General features: G+C 37.8%; 2 protein-coding genes across 2 annotated transcripts; one reads left to right on the top strand and one right to left on the bottom strand.

Annotated features, from left to right (window-relative positions):
• Positions 1-9,748: 9,748 nt before the first annotated feature.
• On the top strand, positions 9,749-13,537 carry LOC104107321 (GDSL esterase/lipase At3g48460-like). The gene is made up of 3 exons (XM_009616085.4): positions 9,749-10,476; positions 11,238-11,818; positions 12,768-13,537. Exons 1-3 carry the CDS (start codon positions 9,816-9,818, stop codon positions 13,272-13,274), a joined length of 1,749 nt encoding a protein of 582 aa, XP_009614380.2. The 5' UTR covers positions 9,749-9,815; the 3' UTR covers positions 13,275-13,537.
• A 1,056-nt stretch (positions 13,538-14,593) lies between these two features.
• LOC104107320 (E3 ubiquitin-protein ligase AIRP2-like) lies at positions 14,594-16,897 on the bottom strand. The gene is made up of 5 exons (XM_009616084.4): positions 16,616-16,897; positions 15,775-15,937; positions 15,432-15,498; positions 15,090-15,321; positions 14,594-14,974 (listed from the first exon to the last, which is right to left on the bottom strand). Exons 1-5 carry the CDS (start codon positions 16,702-16,704, stop codon positions 14,764-14,766), a joined length of 762 nt encoding a protein of 253 aa, XP_009614379.1. The 5' UTR covers positions 16,705-16,897; the 3' UTR covers positions 14,594-14,763.
• Between the last annotated feature and the right edge of the window lie 2,269 nt (positions 16,898-19,166).

The raw sequence follows: 19,166 nt of genomic DNA, 5'->3' as shown, positions 1-19,166 counted from the left end.
AGGGGGAAATTTACCCCATAGGTAATTATAGTAATAATTATTGCTAATTGTGGGGGCTACGTACGCACGAGGTGACGAGAGTCCGTGCGTAGCTACTATTAATGCTAAAGTCCGGGTGGTTTAGGACTCAAAGCATGAATTACTTGTGTAAATTGTATTCTTTATATATATATATATATATATATATATATATATATATATATATATAAGGATGTTAGATAAAAATTACTTGTGAATTGTTAGATAAAAATATTAAAGGATGAAAATCCCATATGCTTGATCTTCTGTTTAAATTAATTATTTGTTAAGAGAAATTTATTCTTCCTCCCGGATTTATCTTATAATAAATATACTCTCCTTCTGGAGGTACATAAGAAAATGTCCTCCTTTCTTGTGGAGCGGGCCGAACGCCTCGGCAGGATAGATGCATCTATGGATCGCACCGCACGTCCCTCGGCAGTGTACACGATACTCTGGATCGGGTCGTACGACCTCGGCAGAAATCGTGCCTAATAATAATAATTACATGATACTTGATAGTTTATTGCAGCTTGTGAAGCTAATTGATAAATTGAAAATCTTTGAAATTTAAAGAATTATTATCTCTGCTTGTTAAGGAATTATTGTTATTCCTGTAAATGAGGCAAATTGATAAAATAAAAATTTATTGGAATTGAAGGATTTATTTATTTCTGCATGTTAAATACAATCATTGTAAATTCTATAAATCATGTTGATCTAGTTATTGCTATTTTTATTTTATTTATTATTATTGACTCTCAGTGAGTATCAAAGTCGGTCATCTCGTCTCTACCACTTCGAGATTAGGCTTGATACTTACTAGGTACACGTTGTTTACGTACTCATACTATACTTGCTGCACTTTTTGTGCAGGATTTGAGACATGCACTAGTGGAGGACCTATCATCGCACATCCAAGTTATCCAGAGGCGTGGTGGTGAGCTGCATTTCTGAGTCGTTCTGCAGCTACTAGTGCCTCTTCTTGCATTTTATTCTGTCTATTTTTATTTCAGACAGTATTTGGAGTTTTGTATAATCTACTAGATGCTCATACACTTGTGATACCGGGTCTTGGCACACACATTGGTAGAATTTGGAATTGTATTATTTTCTTGGATTTAGGTTAATCAGTATCTTTTCAAATTTCTTTAATATTTCTAGAAAAATAATAAAATTACTTAGAAAATTATTTTAAAAATAATTGATATACGTTTAATTTATTTGTTGGCTTGCCTATCTGTAGTATTGGGCGCCATCACGGCCTATAGGTGAAATTGGATCGTGACAAATATATACAATATTAAACTAACATATAAATAACAAACTAACATTTAAAATAACAGACATGTTGAGTAATAAATCAAGAAAATTTTCTCATCATGAACACAAGAATTCAGGATATTTTGATGCTACTAGGCCTCAAATATCGAGCCCGAAATTCATATGTGAATATTTAATAATTAAATCTTGTATAATTATGAAAATTAATTATTTAATTAAAAACAAACATATAAAATAATAAAACTAACATATAAAATAATAAACTAACATATTAAAGTAAAATAATGTAATTAATCTTGTTTAATTTACAGTAGACGACATGGAGGTTCCGCCTTTGTATCCCGGACCTGCCAGCCTAGAGCTACTGTTGTTACAGGGCGATCATAGGTCGTCCCACATATGGGAGGGACAGTTACTGGCCCAGACTTTCCGCGCCAGGAGAGTAGACGATATGTAGGACTTTCTCAGAGACCGCGCTCTCCATCTCCGTATAGTCAGACGCCTCCAGGATACGGGCATTTATAGGAGTGTAGAGATCGGTCGGCTGCAGCTCGATTGGTCGTTGATCATGGCCCTGATAGAGCGATGGCGACCGGAGACGCACACATTCCATTTGCCCATTGGCGAGGCCACCATCACGCTGCAGGATGTGGAGGTCATGTATGGGCTGCCCGTTGATGGACACCTTGTTGCTCTGCCTCATGCCATGAGAGAGCAGACAGGTTTGCAGTACCTGGACATGCTGCAGCGGCTCACCGGTTTACAGCCACCGGAGGAGACTGCACTGGTTGGGGCCAGTCGTCTGCAGTTGACGACTGTCCGACAGCATTTGGAGGCATTGCACCCTGACATCACAGACGATACACCGGAGCTTCATATTCACCGGTATATAAGGTTGCTGCTACTCCTTATGTTTGGAGGGGTTTTGTTCCCGAACACTTTGGGGAACCTAGTCAGCTTGAGATTTCTTCATCATCTTGAGCGACTAGATGATTTACCCCAGTACAACTGGGGTGTTGCTGTTCTCGGCTACTTGTACAGGCAGATGTGCCGGGCGAGCATGGGCACCCAGCGTGATGTTGCTGGATTTTTGCCGCTGCTACAGGTGAAAACATATTCGAATACTCTATTCATTATAACATACCCAGTAAAAATATACCTTAAATTTTACGTCCACTTTATATGTTAGGTTTGGCGCCTGGGAGCGTTTCCTGCAGTTGCATCCACCTCTACCACAATTAGCTCCGGGTGCACCACCTCCGTTTCTCCCTCTAACTAGGAGGTGGGTTGATAGGCGGGGATATGGACGAGAGTACGAGGCTCGACATAATCTCCCCTTGTGCAGGGATTTGTTGGATTTGCAGGAGGGCGTACAGGTAAATGTATACCTAAGTTTACTTGGCCTGGCTTCATATGCGTTGCGTATACTCACATTTTCTGTTGTTACTTAATAGTTCATTTGGAGGCCATACAATGACGAACTAATAGCTGGTTTGCCCGATCATTTCTCGGCCGGCCGAATTATGTGGAGCTCTTCCGTCCCGTTGTGTGCCTTGATATTGTGGAGCATCATGCCACCGAGTGAGTACTTTGCCAGTTTGACCGCCCGCAACTTGTACCGCCACTGCCTGCCTGGCATATCACACATTACCAGTGGGATGATCATTCCAGGGTGGACCAGACATATATGGTATGGCTAGAGGCGCAGATCGATACTTGGGACCAGCGACATGACCTGATCCCTCCCCCCCCCCCGACCGGAAGGAGACTGAGCATGATTATATGGGCTGGTACCGTAGCGTTACCCGACTTTTCGTCGGGAATCCCATTTATCACGCTGGCGATCGGTACGTTCCATACGCAGGGAGGCACGAGGCACTGGTATGTTATTTGGTATACTTACTTATAATCTTAACCTAGTGTTCCGTAATTTATATTTTACATATTGTGCAGGCTATTGGCCTACATTTGTTCCACCAGTTGGGACTGCAGATGCAGCAGCATGCCGGCGAGGGAGCAACCGCTTTGCACGAGTATGGCCGGCAGGTTATCGATCTGGCTTCCCGGGCATTGAGGCGAACCCGAGATTATGAGTGATTAGGATACGAGGCTGAGTATATGGCGCCAGAGCAGTACCATCGTGGGCCAACAGTGGGACCGGAACGTGGTCGACGTAGCAGGCGTGCCCCACGAGGTAGGGGTGTACCACGAGGTAGTGGGGGTCGGCAAGGAGGTGGTCCCCAGCGAGGGGGCGTTGAGGCACTTGTTGAGGATGTTGGAGTTGATCGGCCGGGTGACCTCCATGAGCCAGACCACTCTCACAGTAGCATGCCGTCATTCATCCTTCAACTTCAGCTCACTCCAGGGACTTCGCAGGTGACCCCGTCATCTCCATTGTTGATCACGGGCACGTGCATTACGCGAGAGGATTGGGATTAGTATTTTCCTGATCTTCCAGGCCCATCGACCGTTGCTGATGATCGGCCGACACGAGATGTGGATAGTGGGCGCCGGCTGAGTTATGGCTCATCATCGAGGGATGCTGGGGATCTTTCACAGGCGCATGTATGTTTGTATTACTATTACATTTAAATTTGTTTTTATCTCGTTGATTAACCATAAATATCTTTATGTTTTTTTTATTAAGGCTTCATCCTCGCCCGTCACGGAGGCCACTTTGTGCGATACTGACCTGGCTGCACCGGATGATTATATTCAGGAGCCCGACGAGACCATGGTAAGACAATTTAAATTTTTGTGACTTAACATGTACATTACAAATATATATTTTCATATACTGGAATATCTTATTATTCTGTAGGTTACTGCTAGACAGACGGCCCCTTCTACCGAGCCTGTCAGCCCTACTGACGATCATGCTGCAGCGCATCCTCTGATAAAGAGGCGACGTGATGAGGATGATCCTGATAGCATAGCCGGGCGAGATAGGATGCGCCTCAGGCCAACGGCTGCATTAAAGCATACAGGATGTGGGACGCATTGATTTTTTTTGTATTTTATATACATATGACATTCAGTAAATAATTGCAACAATTTTTATTGTTTACATTATATGCGCATTATGTTTTTATTTCTCCGATTCTTCGTTATTTTAATACTACAACACAAACACAAACACAAACATAGAAACTTAACATAATTTAAATTCAGTACAACTAATGAAAATACATGACACGGAAAACATAAAGATAAAACATTATACTCAACACATACATGTGTTTGTTTAGTCACTACCGCCTATTATTCTCTGCTCCAACCACTTAAATTTCTCTTCCATTTTATTTTTTTCTTCCTCCGCCTCTTTTAGTTTCTCCTGCAATGCCGCAATTTCTCGTTGCATTTCAGAGATCTGGCGTTGGTATTCACTGTTCATATTTCAAACATACTGCAAACATGATTTATAGTATTCCTGGTTAATGGGTTCACCATACCATTCCTCAAACATACAATGATTTTCGTCATTGCGTTCAAACATGTATAGACACATCCAGTATATGCGCCCAACATTACCATTGGACCAACATGCCTTCATAATCGCACGTTTGCCACAATATCACCTTGGTTGGTCATTGCGTCCAGACATTTGTTAATGCAAGAAAAATGAAAAATGTATGGAAGGTTTTGCTATTTGTTTTGGTTAAGCGCAGATAATAACTAAAATGCGCTAGTTATTTATAGGCAAGACAACCCGCATAACGTAGTATTTAACCGCGCTATGCTTCGCGTGTTAAAGAGTCTTTCGGGTACAATACAGCTTTTCCAGAAGATAGCTTTTGCAGGCGAGCAGCTTTTTCAGGTCGACAAGACAACACATATAACGTAGTATTTAACCGCGCTATGCTTCGTGTGTTAAAGATTCTTTCGGGTACAATACAGCTTTTCCAGAAGATAGCTTTTGCAGGCGAGCAACTTTTTCAAGTCGACAAGACAATTATTTTTTTAAAAACAATGGGTTTATGTTAGATTGTTGTACTAAAGTATTAAAGTTATATATCAATAAGATTTAACAGCAATGGAAACATAATTTTATTTCATATATTCTGCAAGATAACCAAGTACATACACTTATTACAACCACATTACGGAAACAAAACACTACGTGTATCCTTGATAGTTGGGCAACTTAGATGAACTTTCACCAGGAGCTGGATTACCACTGCCACCCAAACCAGTTGAAGGACATTTACGACGGTCGTGTCCTGTTTGCGAGCATATGCCACCTTTGCGCGCATAAACGGTATCACCAACATCCATTTGGTTCCGTATACACGTTCTTTTTTGCACTTGTCACTGACGCAAAAACTCCTTGTTACACACCATTTTAAATGGTTACGGCGGCCAATAATGCTCAGCACCCACTGGCTACAACTGCCCACTATAGGTGTTTAAGTATGCAGCAACACTATATTCTTTATCAACGTAGTTGGTTGGACCTAAACCTATATGTTGAAAGCGCTTGATGGCATGTGAGCACGGCATGTGGTAGATGGACCATTTTCCACAAGAGCATAACCTTCTGGATTCATTTACGGTGTGTGTATTATTCCCCGATTGTGATGGATAGCGGTGTTAACTTCAAAAATATTTCGCTCGTTGCAATACTGCAAAAATGAATGCCAATGTGCTCGCTTCCTGTATTTCTCAAATCTTTTCATTAGTATTGGCATAAATTCAACACCCATTTTCATCAATGACAATGCACCTGTAGCCCTTTCAACAAACCTCTCCGCCATTAGCTTGAATGACATCCGCACCATGGCAGTGACAGGCAATCCTCGTGCAGACTTCAATAACCCGTTGAAAGACTCTGACACATTTGTAGTTAGAATTCCCCATCTTCTGCCACCATCCGCATGCAAAGTCTACTTGTCAAGCTCATGTCGCATCAACCAACGATAGACTCCCTCGTCTTCCTGCCTGATAGATTTCATGCGCCTCCTGAATTTACACTCTTGGTGATCTGTTGCAGCCATCCACATTAAATCATGCAAATCCTTGTTGGGATATGCCTTCTGGAAATTGGCCTTCAGGTACCTCACACAGTAACGGTGGCAGGCATACGGTTCCTGCCATGCACGCAAATTCTGTACAGAACTTAAAATACCACCATGCCGATCAGATATTAGACAAATACTTGAACGTTGTTTGATAACGTACTCTTTCAAGTGGTTCAAAAATAGTGTCCACATCTCTTGGCTTTCATTGGCACAAATAGCAAAAGCTAAGGGAAATATACTTCCATTAGCATCTACTGCAACAGCGATCAACAGCTTAATATCATACTTTCCATAGACATGAGTGCCGTCTATGGATATTACCGGCCGGCAATGCACAAAACCATCAATTGCTGGTTTAAATGCCCAAAACACGTATCTGAATATATATTCTGGTATTCCCGGACTCTGCTCAAGCTTCCATTCAACAACAGTCCCAGGGTTAAAGTGTTCCAATGCGGCCATGTACCTAGATAGAGATGCAAATGACTTATCCCAGTTACTATAAACAATTTCAAACGCACGTTTGCGCCCGAGAAATGCCTTTATTTTGGTAATGGTGCACCCATATTCCTGGTGGACGGATGTAATATACTATTTGATCTTGTACCTTATGGACGCTTCAATGTGTGGAATCAAGACAAGAGAAATCAAGTCAACATCCAAGTTGAAGTAATTCCCACTGAATGTGTCCATTTCATAATTGTGGGTGACAATGTATTTACCCACAACCCACATATTTGTTTTCTTCTTCTTCGCACACAGAATCCAATTACAACCTGTAAACCATCTACGGAAAACAACCTTGTATACATCCGGAGTTGACTCTCATATCGTCATCTCACGAAACTCCTTTACGTTGTACATTTTCACCGCCCTGCTTAGGCGCTCTTTATCAGGAAAAAGCATGCCATTTGACAGCACCGTTGGTCTAGACTCATCCCACATTACTGTCCGAATTTCGTCAGTATCCCTTGTGAGGGCATTCACATCCGGCATACTTGGCAAATAATCAAGGTAGGGAATCTCCCTTGAATGAAACGGCACGTGGGACTCCTACACTCTTGGTCTAACGGGGTGTGGAGCATGCTCCCTCATCAAATCAGGTCCAGCATTCTCTTCCTTCTCAACATCACCCTCATCAGGGAAGGGTGTGTCATCTCCGGACTCATCGGTATTGTTGTCATAATCACTGTTCTCTTCCTGACTTTGTGCATCTGCCAGATCCTGATTAAATATGTCGTCTTTGGGAAATTGAGTCAGGATAGGACGTTCAAGTTGCTCGCTTTCACTGCACAACCAACAAAATAATGAGTTACTCAAATTGATAAATACTTTACATATAGCTATATCACTTCACTTACAAATCGTAATGTGTTGTCATCTCATGATGGACATCATCCTGTTGGTGATGACTCCCGGATGGACCACCATGATCCAACACACCATAACTACGCATATTCCAACTGGGCGTTGGTTCATAACTTGTAAAATTCATATCTGGCCGGTACCCTCTGTGGAATATATGAGTGTTAATACAAATTCAATACAGTAAAAATAAACATCGTAACACAAAGGAAAATTGAAGTTTACCACTCGTCTTGTGGATCATGTAAAGTAGGAGAGAAATTATTTCCTCGCTCCTCATTCGCTCGTGGAGATAAGTTTAGATCAGGCCAAACTCTTTCAGCCGGAACCTGTTCGGCTAAAACTGCTCCAAAATAACCACCCGATAACTGAAGGATATCCCTGTTTTGCGCAACCTCATTATTGCAAACGTCTTCAGCCTTGACGTACATTTCCAACATTTTTTTATCAAAAGAAATTCCCGGTATTCATCCGGAGTCCTCAAAAAATTCAAAGTTTCATCATCCTTGATGTTAAACTCAGCATAACAAGCAACCCCTTGCAGAGTGACAGAATACGGATATCTTCCGGTTACTTTAAGGTTCACCGAACGTTTGCTCACACTCATTTTTTTTACATAACAACGATACAAATTTATCATACTCCATTGTAAGTGGCAACTTAACATGATACTGTGGAGATAAACTATAGCTTACTGAGTTATTCGCCACCACAACCTCATCCCCCATATCCCGCGACCCACAATATAATGAAACCCTAATTCTTCGCTCTTCAGACATTATGACAAAATGTAAAACAACTTAACGAAGAAAAATTTAACAAGACTTGAGAATTTTTCTGAATGGATTTTTACAAAATCCTTAACGTCTTTAAATAAGGCAATGCCCAATACGGGGGGTCGAATTTTTTGAGGTATAGCTACTTAAATAAGGGCGCTATACCCATTTGAATTATTGTTATGTCAGTTAAGCGCAGAATAATTATTGGTGGGCCCACAAAATATGTATAGCGCCTTAATAAACGGCGCTATACTTTCCCGTCTTATCAAATTCAAGTATAAAGCCCTTTTAAAGGGCACTATACCTTAACGGGCAAACGATCGTTAAGGTATAGTGCCCTTTAAAAGGGCGCTATATGTATTTTGATCACTAACTCTTTTTTCCACCTATTTTTGTGTCTTGAGTCAAAAAATACATTATTTTGGTTCCGGACTCAAAACTTACTATCCGACCTTTTGAGTGCAACCAAAAAATGTACGCTACAAATCCCCAGGTATACGTATACAGTATCTTTGTTCTATTGATACTCGAAGGGCCTTATATGAGGATTTAAGGATCATTGATATGAGGCTTCAATTTGGCGAATATTTTTATTGATTCAACATAATGGTATTCTAATTTCCATTTGCTCTCAAGTCTAGATTAACTAAACTTTTAAAACAAAATGAAGTGCAATAACATAGATAAAAAGAGATAAAGAAAGAAATTTGACTTGGATCTTCTTTTTTCCTACTGTTTCACAGTTTCAACATAAATGATTAGAGTTGCCTTTTCATTTGCTTTCAAGTTCATATTAATTGAGAACTTATTTTTTAATTGGCTTTTTGAATTCCATGTCATTGTTGGTTTTTCGATTTGGATTGGTTTTTTTCTAAAAAGAAATCAAACCAAGTAAGTCAGATTTTCAAATATTAGAACCAAATCAAACCAATTAAGTCGATTTTTTATCGATTCGGTTTACGTTGATTTTTCAGTTTTTTCTTAAATATGAGACGTGCACTACCAAACACATTCTGATGACAACAAAAATATTGGAACTCAAACTTACAATTTTTTTATTTTTTTATTTTTTTATTTTTTTAAGGATACACGAGAGAGAGAGAGAGATCCTAGTTTAACTCATATTCATAGCTCCATGAGATTTTGTTGTAGTCTGTTGGTAGGTAGTGCCTAAAAGAATGACTACCTGTGATTCTCTATAACAAAGGAGGCCCTCTACAAAATTAGCCTCTTATTTCAAACAGATTTAAACTGGATATTATAAATAGCTTTCTTGCTAGTTAGCAGACCTCACTTGAATAACACAAACTTATTACCCAAATAATAAAAAATAAAAAAAAGAGGACCAAATATGTTGTTCCCACATCTTCCTCTTACCCTATTCTTCTGTTTCTGCCTGTTTTTCTCGTTTTCATATGCTCATTACAAGCCCCCTTGTGATTGTTCCTCTGCTCATAACAATAGCCATGAAAACATTCCCACTAACCCTGGTAATTCATTCCCTGCTCATAACAATAGCCATGAAAATATTCCAACCAAGCCTGGAAATTCTTTCCCTGCTCAAAACAACAGCCATGAAAATATTCCAACCAAGCCTGGAAATTCTTTCCCTGCTCAAAACAACAGCCATGAAAATATTCCAACCAAGCCTGGAAATTCTTTCCCTGCTCAAAACAACAGCCATGAAAATATTCCAACCAAGCCTGGAAATTCTTTCCCTGCTCAAAACAACAGCCATGAAAATATTCCAACCAAGCCTGGAAATTCTTTCCCTGCTCAAAACAACAGCCATGAAAATATTCCAACCAAGCCTGGAAATTCTTTCCCTGCTCAAAACAACAGCCATGAAAATATTCCAACCAAGCCTGGAAATTCTTTCCCTGCTCAAAACAACAGCCATGAAATTCCCAGTAACTCTTCCCCTGCTCTAAATAACAGCCATGAAATTCCAACCAAGCCTGGTAATTCATTCCCACCTCATAATAACAGCCATGAATTTCCCACCAAGCCCGGTAATAATTCTTCCCTTGAGACACTATCCAGTTTGCTAATGTTATTATCAATCTTTAATAAATGTTTTCTCTTCGGAAAGTATTTTTCACTCTCCAACCAAATACCATAAAGTTTTTTTCCACGACAATATAAGTCAATGACCAGATAATATTTTCTAGAAAATGACTTATGTCATAGCAAACACACCCTAAAGACTTCGTATTTTCATTTTTTTTTTAAATTTAGCTTTAATTTAAATTTTTTTTTTTTTTTTTTGATGACCCAGAAATCCGTCTGGGGCCGATCCTTTGGACCAACCGCAGCCTTCGAAACTCAGTGGATAATGGACCCGCCCCTCTACCTTCTCCACTTAAATACCAGGCTTTGTTTTGCATGGTGTGGGGGCTTGAACCTGTGACCTAAGACACAAATCCACCACCCTTTGCCACTTGAGCTAGGCCCTGGGGGCAGCTTTAATTTAAATTTAAATTCAGGTTTTAATTGAAAGAACATGTTTGTTCATGAAATAAGATGACTATGCTGCTGCTGATTTTTTTTTTATCGTGAGATAAGATTACAATTCTGAATAGCCTTCTTTCAACCCTATAAATAAATATATAACTCCTCTAAATAGTGAATGAGCCAATTTGTAGATTTTGTTGTATCCTGAAGAAACTTGTCTGTATTTTCACAAATAATCTAAGGGCAACATCTCTTTAAGAAAGTTGTTTTCATGCCTTGAAGCTTTTATCTGACATACAGTTATTTTATTTTATAACAGGTAACTCTTCCCCTGCTCAAGATACTTCCATTAAGCATAATAACTATATAGGATGCTTCCACAAGGTCTATGCTTTTGGAGATTCCTACACTGATACCGGAAATGCTAAATTAGTGGGTGATCTCAAGGTAAATTTCACTCAAAGCACGAGCATTTCAGCAAAATCGAAGAAGGGTTTATGCGATGGGCAGTTGGTGGTAGATTTTCTATGTGATGCTCTTAATCTACCACATTTGCCACCCTTCCAAAGTACCTCTATAAATTTCACATCTGGGGTCAATTTTGCAATAGCTGGATCAACAATTCTTCCCAAAGAGAAATTCTCGATGCAAAATATTACTAACCTTTTTTGGAAAGGAATACCCTTGAACTTTCAAACTCAGATCGATTGGTTCAATAAGTTGAAACAGCAGATGGGATGTACAGATAAAACTGGAAAAAGTTGCAAGGCTGAATTGGAGAATGCACTCTTCTGGATAGGCTCTGTTGGCGTTAGTGACTACGCTCGTATACAAGGGTCCTCTTTACCTACACGTTGGCTCACACAGCAGTCTGTCGATCAAGTTAGCAGACTAATCGAGGTATGCACATGAAAAGTGTTTCACTAAAACCTTTGACATAGTACTATTTATGCATTCGTATTAAAGTCTGTTTGGTCAAACTTTCAAATCTGCTCATTTCAAAAGGTGCTTTTTGTCAAATGCCGTTTTAGAAAAAGTAGTAGTTTGTGTTTGGCCAAAACATTTGAAATGTGCTTTATAAGAACAATTCGTTTTGGCCAGTCTTTACAAAAGTGCTTTTGAGAGTGAAATTACAAAGTGATAAAGCTAAAGATTCACTTTACAATTACTATTAAGATAATAGACGAATGATTTTAAATGTTTATTATGAGAGACTTTAATTAAAAAAACTATTTCATTTAATTAAAATGTAAAAACTAAAATCACATAGAGAAGGAACAACTTCATGAGATTTTGGTCATATATGTATTGTTGAAAACGCATGAGGTTAGATTTTGTTTGTATTATGGGATAGTAAATATAAATTTATGGTAAAGGTTTTTTTTTTTTTTTGATTAAACAGAAAGAGAAAATATCTTTACAAGGCCATGTAAATGCAGAACATTTACCTCCAAAATTCAGCTACACTAGGAGTCTAAGCTAAGTGTACAATATAACTACTCCTACCATCAGGTCACTACAATTCCAAAAATCAAAGTATCTAAGTAATATAGTAGCTAAGCTAAGGATAGCAAGTATATTGTCCTCACATGAGACGTATGGTAAAGGTATTTTTGTCCTTAAGAAAAATGAAAAAACCAACTTATGTTTTTAATGTTCAAGACAAAACTACTTGTTTCTTTTTCTTCCCCGCAGCAGAAAACAATTTCTGCTACTACTCAAAAGCATTTTTTCTCATAAGCTTGGCCAAACACCTTAACTTTCCATAATAAGCATTTTTTAAAGAATAATAGCAGCACAGATATCTGACATCACAGCAATGCTAAGTAGACAGTGTTTATATGTATAGACATTGCTGGGAAGCGGAGCAAAGTACATCGTAGTTCAAGGATTACCACCAATAGGATGCCTCCCACTACATATCTCATTATGTCCACTGAAAGCTGCTCTTGATCATATGGGATGTGCAGCAGCTGTCAACACAGCAGTAATGGTCCACAACCAGATCCTGCAAAGGAGATTGGAAAGATTCCGTAGATTATATCCTAATTGTCATATCTTATATGCTGATTACTGGAATGCATATCTAACAATTCTGATGAACTTAAAGAAGTACCAATTTGAGGAAGCTTTCAAACCTTGCTGTGGAGCTACAGGAGGACCACTCAACTTCAACTTGCATTCGTTGTGTGGCTCACCTGGTACTGTCAGCTGCAACAATCCTAGCAAATTTATCAGCTGGGATGGTATCCATCTTACAGAAGCAATGAATCAGAAAGTCACTGATCTTTTCCTCAATCAAGGCTTCTGTCAACCATCTTTTAGTGAGCTGGTCAAAAGTAGGAGCGGGATGTAGATGGACTCAATGTAAGCTAGCAAATAATACCGCTCCGGACCAATCCAGAGAGCGAGATAATAATAGGAATTATTCTCAGAGATGTTTCTTCCATTGCAAGAACGAGAAACTATACAATAGGCAGATTACCTCTTTTATCATTAGCAGATAGACAGCATTTGTGGAGTACAATAAATGTTTCCAACCAAGCTGACATTGTAAATGCACATGTAATGTCATGTACCAGTTGATATATGCGGTAATTTAATGAAGGATTAGAAATATACTCTTCCTTTGCTGAGCATTTCAATAGCTTTTTGTGGTTTAACCTGTAAATAGGCTAGACACTCCAGAAAACTGCTCATACACCAAAAACGCAAGTTTTGTAAACATTTTTACTTTACAAAAGAAGAATGCTACTTTATCCCATCAAAACATCTGCTATTCCTCTCAAGAGAAATGGTCCACATGATCCATAAGGGGATGGTCTCCCAAACTTGCTTTAGTCTTTTATCAATTCTTTGTCCTTGCCAATTTGACAGTAAGCATTTGATATTCTGTGGCATCACCCAGTAAACACCAAAGATGTTTAAATGGCTGATGGATTCTTTGTCAGTTTTCACACAAGTAACATCTGCTGCAAATAGAGAATCCTCTTCACTTCAAATTGTCTTGGCTAAGACATGCTCCCTCGACAGCATTCCAACCAAAGCAGGGCATTTCGGTAGTGTTGTTTTTGTCCTCCATGTCATCGTCCAAGGCCAATTGTTGTCCCAGTTACTATCGAGCTTTTGGAGAAGATTGTAGCAACTTTTAATAGAGAAGAAGCCACTGCTGCTAGCAAGCCAAGTTTGAGAGTCCATCCTGTTGTCATCAAAGAGAAATTGGCTGCAAAAGTGTCAAAAAGGTGACTGATATCTTGGATTTGCCAATCATTAAAGTTTCTTCTAAACTTTAGATGCCATTCATAGTTGACATAACAGTCACCAAACATAAACATTTTTGTTCAGGGTTAAACTGCAGAGAGTAGGGAATTCATCCTTCAATCTCCCTGTTTCAATCCAACTATCTGTCCAAAATTTTATCTTCCCTTCAATCCCCACCTTCAACATGATATTGTTCTATCATGTTGTTTTACCTGCACTGCTAAGACATAGAATTGTAGGAAGCATGTACATTTTACATAGCACATACTTCCAAAGATTTAACAAAAACTGTACATAAAAGAATGTATAATTCGCCATCAATCAGAAGTAAAGGTTATGCACTAACCATCCATAGAAGGTGATACAATCGATGTACTTGATGCAAAATTCTAAGTAAGGAGCTCTGCGACATAATTTTGGAGAATTTTTGTTGATCATGAAGCTGGCTTAAATGCCACAACAAAGACAATAATGGAGGTGGTTATTTCTCTATGAAATTTAGGAGAATTACTCCCACCAGAATTTATGTACATTTGAAGGTTTTCTTTCTCTATCTGTACACTACTTATCTCAAATGCTTAATGTCATATTAGGTATTCATAATACATCAAGAACAGCGCATCAGGAGAATCCTTAGGCAGGCTGTTAACATATAGATAGAAACGCACTAAATCCTCTTTGGAAACAGTCTCCGGATCAACAACTTCTTCATTGCAGGTGAGGACCCACAAGTCTCTTGACTTAACTCTCTTCAAATTACCACGGCAAAAGGGGCAGGACTCTGATCTTGTATTCCTGCAAGGTAGAGAAAGCAAGATCATTCTCAGCCAAGCTCCCAAAATAGTGAAAGAGATGAATAGAGAGAATGTAGGTATGATTCTTTCTTCTCAAGAAAATGTAGGTACATTACCAATCACGATAGCAATTAATGCACATCGAATGGCAGCAATTCGGTAGGACCATTTTGTTACAAGGCTCTAAGCATATTCCGCATTCATCTTCTCTCTCAGCTTCAAAGTTGACAAATTTAGATTCTCCTTTGACTTTCTTCTGAGAAATTTCCATGCCATGATTTACAACTTTACTATTGTCCAACTCCACCAAGTTAGAATGTAGCTGCTGTAGTGATGGAAGTATAACACCTGCAATTTTGTCATTATTAAGGGCAAAGGTTAAAGCACAATTAAGGTAAGGAACTTATTCCTAAAATGAGTAAGAAACTAAGTGGATAATAAGAGAATGAGCAACGAACCATAAAAGTCGCTAATAGTTGCTCTCCTTCCGTGTCTGGATATCTTTGGTCTCCCATCTGTATGTACCTGCCAAAGGAGAGAGAATGTTAGAAAAATGACAAAAGCAGGTAAAAAGTTACATAAGACTGCTTCAACTACATGATAATATTATGTACTACTATTGTTGTAAAAACATTGAATATTCTCCAAATTCAGAAGCAAATTGGAGTTTTACTTACACATAGGGTACACACCTATTGACTCTTCTAATGCATAACCCGTACATGAATGGAATTACGATTAGTTGCCAAAAGAAGGAAAGAAAAACGAACTCAGAATGAATAAGAGAAATAGGAGCCCAACCTTGTAAATGAGGACATGAAAGAGATTTAGATAGCCAGGAAGCAAGCATGTGCACGAACTATCTATCCAACGGAGCAAAACCAGAAACACAGGAGCTAATCCATTGTATGCCAGTTTCATTTGAAGACGCGCTCCTCCCTTCTCTCTTGGAATTGCAGCAGCCCTGTAAACCAGCAAATTAGTTCAAGACCAAACGAATTCTGAGTAGACAGAAACAAGAATTAAAATCTATCAGCCGCAAAAGCATCATCATGTCCAACGTTCCCCACCCCCACACCCCACCCTTTAAGGAGCAAAAATCCTAGACACAAAAGAAACAATGCACAAAAAACTTGATACTAAAGGGTGCTTCAAATGCCAAAAGGTGCAAGCATCAAGATGCTGGAGAAAAAGCCTTTAAATCCCAATTTCCATCAGGGGTTACAACCAAAAAGCAAAGTGAAAACAAACACTAATAATCATTAAATCTTATCTTTTCAACAAAACCATATAAATAACAATTAGGCTTACCTTTTTCCAAGGAAATAACAAAAAACTAAACCATTTCTGAAGCTAAAAACAGGCTCTCACACCTCCAACATCAAAGTCAGACAAATTATTGGCTTGTCAGTGGTAGAGCCACATTAAAGCATCAATAGCCCAAAAAAGATAATACAAACCCCTAACTAATTAAGTAACTGTTATCTCCCTCCAATTACATAATAGCAGAACCGTGGTCTTTATTATGAAAGCAACTATCCAAAATTGAAAGCATATATCAATATAAGGCACTAATAGTAAATTGATACCCAGAAAGCAAAAAAGAAAAAAGAAAATCAAGTCTTTAGAAAGCAAAGCTTACAGATTATTGGCATGCTGAATATCAGCCTCAAGAACTTTTAAAGAATCTTGATAAGAACTCGTTCCAAGCTGATAATTAATCATCTCCATCCCCCTCTTCTTTGGGTTTATGTATTTTCAGAAAGTATTTTTATCAAGAAAACTGCTTTATAAAATGACTAGAGGAAATATATGTCTTTTTTCTACACAAAAACTGATCAATCCAATCTTTTTTTTTTTTGCAGGAAATACACAAATTTTCAACAAGTCACAATAGAAAAAGAAACCCTTTTTGATCCCTTCCACCCTTTTTCAAGCCTCTAACACTATCTTTATCGGATAAAAAAAAATACTACTATATCGTTTTATTTTCTTTCTAAAGGGTCGGCTTTGAATGTGACAGCTTTCTGGTTTTAGTTGGTCATAATGATGAAAAGAATTGCATATTTACTTTTTGGAAGAAAAGAAAATTGAGTTGGGGTTTTTGGTTTTGGTATGATTGATTCTTTTGCTGTCATCACAAGTGATTGCTTTTCAACCAAGAACCCTTAAATAAGAAATAGAGACTGATAAAAGAAGGACAATTAATAAAAATATTATCCTTTTAAGAACTACTAATAAAAGTTTTCCTATTATATTTTCTTGAGATTATTAAAATTCCCTCTAGTTTATTGTTCTGAACTAGGCAAAGTAAATTAATTATGAATTGATTTATTCACATTATAGTTTGCTCATTCAACAAGTCAAAAAAGGAGAGCAGTTGATAAACTAGATAAGAATTGAAGGGAAAAGAAAGTGGGTAGAGATATTATTTTTCTATTTTAAGCACAATCATTGATTAATGTTAGGTGTCATTATCCAGCCAAATGTTGTATGTTATCAAAATTAATATTATTTAATTTGGTGGCTATTAAATGTACAACTTGTTCACATATATTACGTTACCTGTCGCATTATTCTTTAGACTTTTCTGACTTGTGGATATATAGTGTATATGATTCATTCGTTAGTACTCTAGACTATATTATATTATTTTGTATTTTTAATAATTTAAATAATTTTTATTATTTAAATTTACACTGTAATTATATGAAATCAAATAATATTACACTGAGTGTAAATATTGACTTTTGAAAGGCCCAATATATTCGCAAGAAGCATGTAATAAGACTTTAAAACTGTAAAATGAATTTGTAAACCATGCGAAACTCGTTAATTAGCACAAAGTGAAGATAAAATCAGGGAAGGTTGCCTAAATTACTTAGCCAATGACTTTGAATAACCCCTTCTTAGATGCGATTATATGATTAATAATTTTTAAGTAAAAAAGTACGAAATACATTTAAATTTACATGTAATAAAGTTATATAAAAAGAAAAAACTGAGTACGAATCTTCGAAAATCTTTGTATACTTAACTCATAACATAATAGAATTGAATAAAATAATTTATAATTGTGTATCAACTAGATGGGACTAATAATTATCCATGTAGGGATGAGTTTAATATTTAGAGAACTCTTAAAACTTTCATTAGTGTTATAATGAAAGTAATCTATATGAAGTGGAATATATGGAAATGATTTCGATGTAATCGATTAACTATTTTGAAATCTAGACGTAATTGATTAACTAATCAAATCATATAAATCACACAAGGTTAAGTAAAATAAGACGGAGAAAACCGTAATTGTGTTGACTATCTGTTACGATGTGATGATATAATATTTCTGGTGGACCAAGTATACACGTGGAAAGCAAGAATGTGTTTTTAAAGAAATAAAACACTTGGAATTATCCATATGTTAGATTTCAAAATAAGTCATTCATTTTCTGTTTGTCCCGAGCACAACCAGGATTGAAGTTTATGGTGTCGGAATTGTAATCCGTTCTAAATTATTATTTTTAAAATTAATAATTTATATATATATAATGAATTTCTTAAGATAAAATCAAAAGTTAAAGTAAAATTATTAGGTTCGGCCGAATCCGTATCCCCAAATAAACGCAATCAACCACAAGAGTGAAGACCCAAATAACTGCATTGGCGATACTATCTTCGCAATTGTGAATCCATCAACCCTTCCCCAGTCATCGCATTTACGAGTCCAACTTCCCAAAAGCGGGACTTGCAAGTGCGAACAGGTCATCGCAAATGCGAGACCTGCAGACCTAAGACACCAGCAAAGGCATCCAAATCACATTCAAAACTCATTCGAGCCCCTCGGGCTCCAAACCGAACATGCACACGAGTATAATCCTACAAACTTGCTCTCTACCTCAAATCATCAGAATAATATCAAATAACAAGAATCAATCATCAATATTCAAGATTTCAAACTCATTTTTCACACTCTTTTACATCATGCACCGAAATGCGCTAGGATCACTCCGAACCCCAACCAAATATGCGTATCAGTCCAAAAACAGCATAAGAACCTACTGAAATCGTCAAAATACCGATCTGAAGTCGTTTACTAAGAATGTTGACCGTGGTCAACTCAAGTCTCATTTTAAACCAAAAATCACATTTTCTTCAAAATTTTACTTAAAATTTTTCCGGAAAACAAAACG

The sequence above is a fragment of the Nicotiana tomentosiformis genome, chromosome 12, assembly GCF_000390325.3.
Source record: "Nicotiana tomentosiformis chromosome 12, ASM39032v3, whole genome shotgun sequence".
NCBI lineage: Eukaryota > Viridiplantae > Streptophyta > Magnoliopsida > Solanales > Solanaceae > Nicotiana > Nicotiana tomentosiformis.
The sequence above is the reverse complement of the archived record's forward strand: the minus strand, read 5'-3'. Positions and strand labels throughout refer to the sequence as shown.

What these genes read in the sequence shown, in the direction of transcription:
- LOC104107321 (XM_009616085.4), top strand. Translation starts at nt 9,816, where the DNA reads ATGTTGTTCCCACATCTTCCTCTTACCCTATTCTTCTGTTTCTGCCTG. An exon ending in TGAATTTCCCACCAAGCCCG is followed by an intron (nt 10,477 to 11,237) that starts GTAATAATTCTT and finishes ATTTTATAACAG; the next exon opens with GTAACTCTTCCCCTGCTCAA. An exon ending in AAGTTAGCAGACTAATCGAG is followed by an intron (nt 11,819 to 12,767) that starts GTATGCACATGA and finishes TTATATGTATAG; the next exon opens with ACATTGCTGGGAAGCGGAGC.
- LOC104107320 (XM_009616084.4), bottom strand. Translation starts at nt 16,704, where the DNA reads ATGGAGATGATTAATTATCAGCTTGGAACGAGTTCTTATCAAGATTCT. An exon ending in ATTCAGCATGCCAATAATCT is followed by an intron (nt 15,938 to 16,615) that starts GTAAGCTTTGCT and finishes GCTGGTTTACAG; the next exon opens with GGCTGCTGCAATTCCAAGAG. An exon ending in ATTAATTGCTATCGTGATTG is followed by an intron (nt 14,975 to 15,089) that starts GTAATGTACCTA and finishes TCTACCTTGCAG; the next exon opens with GAATACAAGATCAGAGTCCT.